At 30.9% G+C, this 11,253-nt stretch overlaps 1 protein-coding gene across 1 annotated transcript; it reads left to right on the forward strand.

The window, feature by feature from the left end:
* Positions 1–7,239: 7,239 nt before the first annotated feature.
* Positions 7,240–10,648, forward strand: LOC119680029. Its single transcript, XM_038092650.1, has 4 exons — positions 7,240–7,386; positions 9,584–9,933; positions 9,994–10,125; positions 10,537–10,648. Exons 1-4 carry the CDS (start codon positions 7,240–7,242, stop codon positions 10,646–10,648), a joined length of 741 nt encoding a protein of 246 aa, XP_037948578.1.
* Positions 10,649–11,253: the final 605 nt, after the last annotated feature.

Raw genomic sequence — 11,253 nt, forward strand, 5'->3', positions numbered from 1 at the left:
TTTTAACTTTAATTCTTTTGTGCACGTTCACCCTTTTTAGGTGCTGCCTTTGTATTCAATTTTCTTAATCGTTTTATTTCCTCTTTGAAATTTGAATGTTTATAGCGGAACAGACGATGTGATTTTTCATCAGAATATGCGTTTCTACAAGTCTAAAATATCAATTGACCATAACATATAGCCACGGTTGTAAGCTCTTATAAGCTCTTCGGCATACATACGCACCACTTTCATGGATTTAGGATTCGTTTCTCGTGCGACTTCATCAAATATACGATTGGAGAGATAATTCATACGCCTAGCATAATGTGTATTCAATTTAATTAAATCATCATATTTGTATTCCGACAGTCGGTATTAAATTCGTATTCGTAGTGCTTTTAAGTAGTGAAATAATTACAATGAAATATGAATATTTACTACATTTCTAACGACATCGGTAATTATGTATCTATCCGGTATTTCCATAATATCTATAAGTTTAACAAATTGATTTTTTATGAATGAAATGTGGGTGTATAATGGTAAACCATATGTAGGTATCGGGTTATAGGAATACTTCTAGCAGCTGAAGGGCCTAGTAAACTACCAAAATGTAGCACACAGCTTCCCGTTATATAAATTTTAAGAATGTAAACATTCACTTAGTTAGTTAGCTAGTTGAAGTGGGGGGAGAGGATTCAATCTCCTTCAATTAGCTAAGAAAGCCAATTAGCTAAGAAGGTGGGTACCAAAAGGTCGAACTAGAACTAGCTAGAAGCATTCTGGTCAATGCTAATACCGAAAATATCGCTGAGTGTATTAAAGAAGGTTAAGCCTAGTTCTGATCAGGTATGGAAATAGACACAACCAGTGTTCTACTTTCTTCGAGAGTATGCAGACTTGTTTTGTAAGAGACACCACAAGGATGACCAAGTCCAGCTCCATGCCGTCCAATGGTACAGTGCCTGTAAATATAGATATTAATCCAGATACCTCTGATTTGCTTCTGTTATCAAGTAAGAGGTTTTGCAATTGGAAAGCATTCACTTAGTCTGTGATAAATTGGTTATAATCAAAAAGAATTTGTATTTAAAGTATATAAACACGGAACACATATAACATTTTTCCATTACAACCAAAAACAAAAAAAAAACAGCAACTGTATTATCCTCCACACCTCTAATTGACTAATACAATTACCGCATTAGCGGAACATGGTTTCATATGCAAGCATGCCGATCGGTTAGTCCCTCCTCTTAATTGTTGATGTCATATTAGTGTCTTAGGGTCACTTATTTAGTTTGTCATTACTCAAGTACTTGCCAGAAGGCATTCATCATTCCTCAAGGTGCATTCACACCAAAACGAACGCTTGCGAACGAACGAATATTCGCAGGTAGTCGTACATATAAAATTCCGTTCATTCGCAAGAGTTCGCTTTGGTGAATGATTATTTTTTTGAAAAGATGTGTCGATACGTGTTGATAAAATGGCTGAATAGGATTCAAGCAGTACAAAATTCCAGCAAAAATACGTTCCTTCCATTACTTGCGTCTTCAGTATCAAACTGTCTAAGCGACTATTACCTCCATCCGACGACTCCTAAATTAATTGGTTAATAATTAAATTAAATTGAAACATTAAAAATGAGAAAATATTTTATCTTTATGTAAGTTAAGGTATTATATTTATATATTTATGAGATGAAATTATTAATTATTTTAATAAAATATTTTTGTATATTAATATAATCCCACTGTAGTACGTTCAGTGCAGGCATATTTTTGAAAGGCATTGTATTTAAATTCACTTCGTTCTACACACACAAATTTATACTACATTCATATTTTTATTAAATTAAATGATTAATAATTTAAATAAATAATGAGAAAGTATTTATATAATATATTTTATATAATATAATATATTTATTAGATGAAATTCTTAATAATTTTGAATATATAATATATCCCGTATATTGACTTATATACACACTTGTATTTAATTAATTATATTAAAATTATTAAATGCACTCAGAAACTTTGTTGGTAAAACAACTTATAATTATTCTAATTAAAATATTTCCAAATAAATAGTAGAATAAATCATTTTGTTATTATAATTATTAAAACATATTTTACTTACCCTAAATTTAAAAAAAAATCATAATTTCCATTACAAAAAAATGAATTCATTGTCATGCAATTTTTTTTTCTCGTTCGAGCACACACACACACACACCTGGCAACATTTTAATAACCACAAATCCACAAACTTTTGCTCCTTCACCTCGATTTCAAGCATGCAAGAAACTTACTTCCTTTTCTTAAGCCGTGTTGGTTCAAGTATCTTAACTACTTTTGTCTAGCTATTTATATATAAATTATGCAGAAGGTAATTAAAATCCTTACAAAGGATTCTTGCTCTTCATCGTGCTGTTGCACACTTTTTGTTGCAGGTGTGTGACGCTTTTACTTCATCGCAGGAGCGTTCAAGGTGTTTGGTGCTTTAAGTAAAAATGTGACGCTATAGAATCGTAAGGCAATCTATTTAATGAATATAAAGTAGTTATAAGGAGTTAATACACACAAATATGTATATCCGTTTAAAATTCTATAATATAACGCCTACATTTGTGTAATAAGAAGTATTTTTTCTGGGTTAACTGAAAGGAGTTTATATTGATATTGTTTCTTTTAATTTTCTTTTAGTTTCTTTTAGTTTATATATAGATATTGTATATAGATTAGTTTATATATAGATATCATTTATTTTATTACCTTAACAAATGGGATATAGGTATACTAAAAGATACAGTATTAAGGTGAGTAGTAATGTCGTATTTCAGTCAGTGGACCGATAGCGTATCTGATATGTTAGCGACACCGATTATTACTAAAAGTTAAGAAGCTGACCAAATCTTCTAATTGCTGATGGATCATATATTTGTTTCATTTTTGACCCATGATCAAAATCTTACCTAAATTCTTTTTTTTATTTATTTCTTTCTATAGATCAAAAGCATCGAAAGCCACAGTGAAAATAAATATACTTCAACCATTGCACCGTAAAGGTTGAAAGCTAAAACCCCATTTCAGTAATCAAGAGTAAGAAAGATCAATCTGGTCGCAGTGCTCATCTCCGTCCGGAGCTAGTGCCTCGTTTATTCCTATCAAGAGAAAGGCAGAGATTAGAAGATAGAAAAGTCTTAGTATTAAGACCACAAATACATCTACGCCAAAATTTTAAAACAAGTGAGGGAAGGAATGTGAGGACGGTTTTGCTAGGTGGTAATTACTGACTATGAATAAACTCTGTTCAAGGGATTATTGTAATTACGATTGTGGCGAGGCATTACAAGAGTGAAATGCACGTTATCATTCAGATAAAGGAACAGAAATATAGGAGGCTTCTACCATTGGGCTGAGTGAAGAATATCATGGGGAGGATTGTGAGGATTGGAATCCACATAAAGAGCAAGGAATTGGAAAAATTTTTAGTTCATATTATTAAGCAGATCAATGGAAAATTGAGCTGGGGGAAGAATATCAGTGGGAATATTATGAGACCTGAAAGGTAAACAAAAAGTCAATCAATTGCTAGATATTAGAAGAGTTGTTTATTATTATTAAATAATAGTCTTTGAATGCACCGCGATCTAAAAGATCTATTGTGCGACTAAATGGTCAACTGAAACAATTTTAGACCATTTATAATCTCGGTACTGCTGTGGGCTTAATTTTACCTATTTTATTTGGGACCGACATGTAGCAAACGAAGTTTGGAAAAATACCTGCCATCAACTCTGGGTTTGTAGTCAATGTAGTCTTGAAGGATTTTTCTTTTCAATGCTCAAATGTGTTCCATTTAATGGATTGCGTTTCCGGGTCAAATGGAAAATGAGTATACAAAGGCTCATTAGTTGCTTTATTACAAGCAACTAATGAGATTTGTTATTTGTACGTTTTGGTATTTTATGTCAAAGTCGAAGAGTGGCATTGGCAAAGTGATGAGGTGATAAACACGAAATGAAAATGTGTTTAATTGTGAAGACGTTTGCTCAGTATTTTAACCTATGGATAAGGGGAAGACCTTTAAATTCGAAGGTTTATGTATGGCTGAGGATCTATAGCCCCTGGAATGGTTATGATAACTGTTAAGAAAAGCAATTTCTGGTTTTTGAGGGATTGAGTTTGGATCAAAAACTTTCTTTTGAAATTATTAGACCAGCATGCGTAAAGAAACTGCATTCTTTTTGGATGAAAATGTACCTTTTTATGTTTTTTATACTTGCCATGTATGGTTGAGGATTTATAACCCTTGGAAAGGTTATGATATCTATTAAGAAAAGCAATTCTTTTTTTTTTGAGTGGATTTATGAGTGGACTATGATTTAAAACCGATTCGATCCACATCATATTAATCGTATGGTATCTGCGTAAAGAAACTGCATTCTTTTTGGATGAAAATGTACCTTTTTATGTTTTTTATACTTGTCATGTATGGTTGAGGATTTATAACCCCTGGAATGGTTATGATATCTGTTAAGAAAGGCAATTCCTTTTTTTTGAGTGGTTGAGTTGGGATCAAAACCATTCTTTTATATCCATTAGATCCACATCATATTAATCGTATGGTAACTGCATAAAGGATTTGCATTCTTTTTGGATGAAAATGTTCCTTTTTGAGTTTTTTATACTTGTCATGTATGGTTGAGGATTTATAACCCTTTGAAAGGTTATGATATCTGTTGAGTTGAGTTTGGATTAAAACCTTGCTTTAAAACTGATTAGATCTAAATTATACTAATCGTTTGGTAACTGCGTAAAGAATCTGCATTCTTTTTGCATGAAAACTTATCTTTTAATGTATTTTATACCTATTATCACAAGTCGGATAACTTTTCTGCTGACTGATTCTCTATAACTAAATGTATCCGAATGCTTGTCTAAAATTTTTGCTCTATTATTCAAATTTTTTCAACTTTAATTATATGAAAAATTCTGAATCGGCATTTTAACCGTAATTTTAATAGCGATTTATCTTAATTACTAATGCTAATAATTCTAAATTACAGATTTCTATATAATGGCAGTGTGAAATTTTTGGTGACCTGCTTTCAGATGGTCAGGAAAAAAATATGATTTCCTTTGAAATTTATTTGAAGAGAATTTGAAGTTATGTATAAATATATAAAAATATTTATCAAAAATTATTTTGTTAAAATATTTGAAATTTTTCTCAAAATAGTTGACTTTACAAAATTAAACAAATAGAAAATCTAAAAAGCAATTCAATTAAATTAAAAAGGGACATCTTGATAAATTTACAAAGATGATGATAAGAAAAATAGACTAAAAGCAAAAAACATTTACATTTTACATGTTAAAAATGTATGAAGTTCATTGTGGGATGAGGTGTACTGACATTAGCTCCATTTGCCCTGCATAGAGACAATGGGCCAAGATATTTGAGAACGAAAGAAGAACTTAACCTGCAGCCTAAAACAATTTATTTTAAAATGTTTAAGGGCAATATTACTCTAACTAACAACCAACCAACCAAGCAACAATAAAAACAAAAACAAAAACAACAAAAAGAGCCGACTAAAAAACAACTCATAGTAGGCCTAATGTGCGTCAAGTCCATTTTAAAGTCAATGTGGAGAGAAGCCTTACTGCAGTCAAATTAAATAAACTCATAGCAAAAATTGCACGTATCTGCACTTGAGCTATGGTCACAATGGATATGCTCGTCCAGATTATATTACCTTGCCTTCGACACGATACGAATATATATACATAACGTTTTCTTTGTAAATGTAGTAGCAATAAAGTGTGTGGAGCGGACAACAAATGGAGTTAGTGAGCGAGTGAGTGAGTGAGTGAGGTATGTTCATAATACTTTTACTCCATATAAAGTTAACACAGAGTTGGCTTACTTCGTTATTTGCTTTATTATATGTCGTGTCTGTCTTCTGTCTTCTGCCTGCTGCCTGCTGCCTTCTGTGTTTAAAGTGTGTCGTCGTCGTCTGCTTGAAATTCAACACTTTTGAATGTTTTCGAACCTTTTTTGCTTTTGTAATGTTTGCCGTGTGCTGCAGCCTGCAGTTAACGCACTGCTTTTTTTTGAATTAAGCATTAAGTCCACTGCTCTGCTGATGTTGACTACGTTTACTACATTAAAGCCTAGGCTAATGCTTTTCCTTTAAACCTGAACTTTTTCTTTTCTTTATTTTGCTTTTGGTTTTGGTTTGTTTGGCTTTTTGTGGATTAGTGTGCACATTACATTATCAATGTGTGCGTGTGTGTGTGTGCGTGAGAGGTTGTGCTTCGGTGTGTTTTTTACGTTGTTCTGTTGTTTACTTAGGATAATACTATAAGCAGCATATTGGCATTTTCGACCATTCACTTGAGCTTTCGAACATTTTTGTATCCTTTACACTGCTTGTTTGTTTGTTTGTTTGCTTTTAACATTTTCAATGAACTTGCCCAACAACAGAGGCTAAACTGAGGGTCATTATTGTCAATGTTATTTCCATTAAACTCAGACTACATACATATGTATTGTTGCTGTTCTTTCCGTTGTTTCTGTTGTTATGCTTAGCATTATTATTGTCACTACTAACACAGCAAGTGTAACAGCACAGCAACTGATGCTGTTATAGCTAATGTCCCCCTTTACTTGCTGTTGTTGTTTCTGTTGATGTCTGCCTGAAGTGTTAATTAGCGTGGCAAAGAGTTGATTTTGATTGATTTGCTTAAAACTTTCTCGTCTGTTGGTCTGTCCTATTGTATGTGAACTTTGACATAACAAGTTATGTTAGAAAAATATAGAATTTCATACTAAATAAATGTGTAAACAACAAAAATATTTTTTTGAATAATGAAAATGAAAATAATGGTAAAAATATTTATGTTTTTTATGACTTGCCATTTGAAGTCGAGACGTAAAATCTTAAGTCATTGTGTACTCACGAGTCGCACACGAGTTTAACTTATTTTGGTTGACAAGTGATTTATTAATCTACTTAAACTGTTAATTAGGTGCCCAAATATTAAAGTATATTGAATTTATTAGTAAATTTTTCCATATGTTTGCCGTCAGTAATAATATTAGATAGAATTTTTTTTTTATAGGCTTAAATTCTTAGGTGTTAGTTAGCTGAGCTGCTACTTTCGTTACTCTTAGGTGATGTCTTAATCAGTTACGTGAAAACTGTCGTGGGAGTAGAAGCGTGACAAAGCTCTTTGCAAGATGTTAATCCTCAAACTTGTGATTAGTTTAATATTCTTGAGAATTTCATTGGTAATCGCTGGTACCGGCGGTACTGTGAATATAACGGATTTTGTGCAACATCGTCAGAAAAGACATCTCATTTTTCAGAATGGCGGTACTATTAAAGTGAGTTTAAGAACATTAAGGATATATTAAAGGAAAAAAAACAGACTATTTTGCAATAAATAATTTAATTTCATAAGAAAAAAATTTTATGAAAAAAAATTTCATAAGAATAAAATTAGTGAGAAAAAATTTATTTATCCAATAGAAAAACATTAACATTTAAATTCAATTAATAACAAACAGACTATTTTGCAATAACTAATTTAATATCATAAAAAAAAAATTTTATAAAAAAAATTTTCAAAAGAAAAAAATTTAGAAAAATCTCTTTTTTCGAATAGAAAAACAATAACATTTAAATTCAATTAATAATAATTTAAATTATTATTATTATAACAATAATTTTTTCTAATTATTGTTTCTATAATTATAAACTTTTACACTTTTATTACACACTTTTGTGTGTTCTTAAACGGACATATTATTCAATAATATTAAATAATACACAAATTTTTAAAATGCTTATTAAAAAAAATTTTTTATGGTTACTATAGTCTACAGTCATTTTGAGGGTACCTTAAAATATCGGCGACTGTAAAATTTATTTTTCTATAAATAATTAAAAAAAAAGTGTTTCAAAAAGTAGTGAACTACAACGACAAAAATTCTTATTTTTAAATTATTTTAATTTATATTTAATTTAATTTTTGACTGACCATACAGCTGTTTCAAGTAATGTCAAAAATACCCATCATTAGTGGTCTTGGAAATAATTCTTGTATTTAAATATTCGTAAATAATTTTTAAGACTGCAATTACCAGAAATCGAACTTGTGCACCGCCAAATTTCAAGCTCAGAGTCAGCGTTTATAGCCAACTGACACAAATCCGTATTTGATTTTTATGTTTAAATAAATAAATAATTAAAAATAATTTGTAATAAAAATTAAAATAAAAATATTGACTTACAAGTCCGTTCAAAAATATGTATATAAAATTTGGTCATTAGACAAGTAATGATAAAAACATTTCTAAATTTAAATAAATTTAGATAATGGCAAATGTTAAAAATTCATGTTCATTGGATACAATTATCAGAAATTTTGTGAACCCATTTTGAAATTTTGCAATACCAAATGTTTGAAATTAGTAATTAGTAAGAAAAATTTTGGGGAAAAACACGGACATGATTTTTGAATACATCATAGCAGATGAAAAAGTACATAAAAAACGGCAAATTTTTCGTATGTTCTCACTTAGCAAAAAAATTTTTAAAAATAATAAAAAAATTGTTAAGAAAATTTTGTATGGGCGATACGTGTTGCAGTAGACAGAGTGTCACGAAACTTTTTAAGCCTTAGTGATACGAGGCTCAAATCACTCAAATCAGTACAAGTAGTTTCCATCCTAAATTTTATTTCTCCATATTTTATTGTTTCTGATGTATTAAAAAAAGTAGAAAAGTTAACCATGTTTGGTCTCAACTTTGGAGGGATTTCGGGAAGTCGATTGGGTTTGCAAAAAAAGCCAAAAACTACACTCATGAAAAACTTTTTGTCACACTGTGCATCGGTTAGAGTGGCGGCCGAGTAAACTGAAGCTCACCCGAGCACAAATAATAGGCTAAACTACTGTTGAGTACATAAACTAAACTAAAGTAACAATTTTTTTAAAGTCAAACCTATCCTATAATGTGGCCCTATGCTCTACTTAGAAGAGAGGTAGTTTAGAGGTAGTTAATTTATTGAGGTTTGACTGTTTCGAATATTGATAAATTGATTTAGTTGCAGTGGGAACATGGTATTAGTTAACTGATTATATTAAGCTAAATTTTGATATTAAACAGATGTATATAATCATTTAATTAAGTTGAGATCAGGTCATTGGTTTGATTTTTATTTCAGATTTTAAGTTTATTGATTTTTTAACTTATTTTGAAATCGAAACATGTTTATAGAATTTATATATCAAAGGTTTTCTATTTCTATTCCGTATATTATGTGCCTAGTTCCTTTTATTTTTTTTTTAGTTCGTGTACTTGATATAGTAAAGTAGTACTTGAAGTTTTGAAGTTATATTTCACTGAAACATAAAAATATCTAGAGGTAGTTAAGCACACTTTCTAATCAGAACTTTTTCAAAACAAGACTTAATTATTTTAACAACTTCCGTCAAAGCTTGATTTTATTAAGTGTTAAATATAGTTAAGACAATTTTTAAATATCACTAATATTCTACTATATTATCATTATCGCAGCTGTCACTCGGCCCATCTATGCCGGTGCCACTAGACGATCCGGTTACTTGGCGTGCACTTGTCTGTTCATATAATTTACAAGGTGGACATTATACAATGCCAACAACTCCGCTTTATCCTTGGGATAAATGGGAACATATATTCTCTCGCTCACTTAAAAAAATAGAAAACAATATAAGAGCAGATAATGGACGAGATGATGCCCGGTTATTTGTATACACAGCACTTGAAAACTATATGAGCAGAAAGAATGGAAATGGACGTGCTTGCTTACTGCGCTCCATATGTGAAAATGCGCAAGTGGATCATTATGTCGGAATATTCGGTACAATTTTAAATATTGTGCTAACGTAAGTGTTATTGTTTATGAGTAAAAATATATTTTTTCTATTTTATATTATAAAATATAGACCCGGTAAGCAGCAGTTGAATCCAGTATATACAGCGGCGAGTGAGGCTGGTAAACTTGGCGCGGATTGTATGAAACTGTATGCTGATTGTCCTAGTGGGGCTAATATCTTAGATGGCTTTTTGCATGATTGGTGATAAAATTACCATTAAAATTTCATAATAATAATTTAAAAAAAACAAATATTAATTCAATTAAATTAAGAGCATTATGTGAATATTTTGCAATAGTTTTATTTGTTTTTTTTTTTTTGTTGAAATCTGGTCCGCATAAATTTTCTTACTTATTTCGAATTCAATGAAAATCACTTTTTAAATCACTACGTCCATTCGTGAGCAATTTCCTACAACCGACAACAAACTGCTATGAACAGCTGAACAGAAGAGTAGGATACATATCCAAGCAGCCATTTTAGCAAAGCATAGATTTAGTTGTCAGCAGCCATTTGGTATTCCGGTGGCACGTTAACGCCGTGCAAGAATTTAGTCAAGCAAGCGTGAAGGTACCTTTATATTGCAAATTGATGCTATTGAGTGATTTTTAGCTTTCGCACGCACACAACACTAATCTCAACAACAACACCACTAACAATACCAACAACACCACTAACAATACCAACAACACCAACAACCATAATAACATCACCAATAGCGTAAGCAACACCAAAATCAAACATCATCAACATCATTATTATCAGTAGCAACACCAATATTCATCGCAGGCATCTATCGCATCCATCGCAACCATCGCTTCCATCGTATCCATCGCATCAATTCGTCTTTACTCAGTAACAAGTAACCAGAGTAGAAGTAGCTACATAACTACACTAACTACACTAACAGCAATGCCAGCAGTAGCAACAACAGCAATGAGATGTCATGTCAGGGGCCGCATTGTTATCACGTTCAAGTTATTCCATTCCTCGCATACAAAGGCATTTGCCACCTTCCTTTCTCAGACCAAAACCAAAGGTTGTTGCTTTAGAAACTTTGAAAGAATAATGCTAATTTATGTGTAAATAAAATTTCTAATTTATTGTTTATTTTGTTATTGAATTGTTGTGTTCGGAGGAATTACTACAAGAGCAGCTGAAAATGGAGAAAGGATAATTTGCAAAGTTTAAAGGTGAAAGAAGCTGTATTAGGCTATATAAATATTTGAAAAAAAAATAAATATTTATATATTGTGGTTTAAAAATAAGTGAGTATATACTCCAATTATATTTAGGAAAAAGCAAATATAAATTAATAAAATTATACAA

Source organism: Teleopsis dalmanni, chromosome 1 (genome assembly GCF_002237135.1).
Source record: "Teleopsis dalmanni isolate 2A chromosome 1, ASM223713v2, whole genome shotgun sequence".
Lineage (NCBI taxonomy): Eukaryota > Metazoa > Arthropoda > Insecta > Diptera > Diopsidae > Teleopsis > Teleopsis dalmanni.

What these genes read in the sequence shown, in the direction of transcription:
- LOC119680029 (XM_038092650.1), top strand. Translation starts at nt 7,240, where the DNA reads ATGTTAATCCTCAAACTTGTGATTAGTTTAATATTCTTGAGAATTTCA. An exon ending in AGAATGGCGGTACTATTAAA is followed by an intron (nt 7,387 to 9,583) that starts GTGAGTTTAAGA and finishes TCATTATCGCAG; the next exon opens with CTGTCACTCGGCCCATCTAT. An exon ending in ATTTTAAATATTGTGCTAAC is followed by an intron (nt 9,934 to 9,993) that starts GTAAGTGTTATT and finishes TATAAAATATAG; the next exon opens with ACCCGGTAAGCAGCAGTTGA.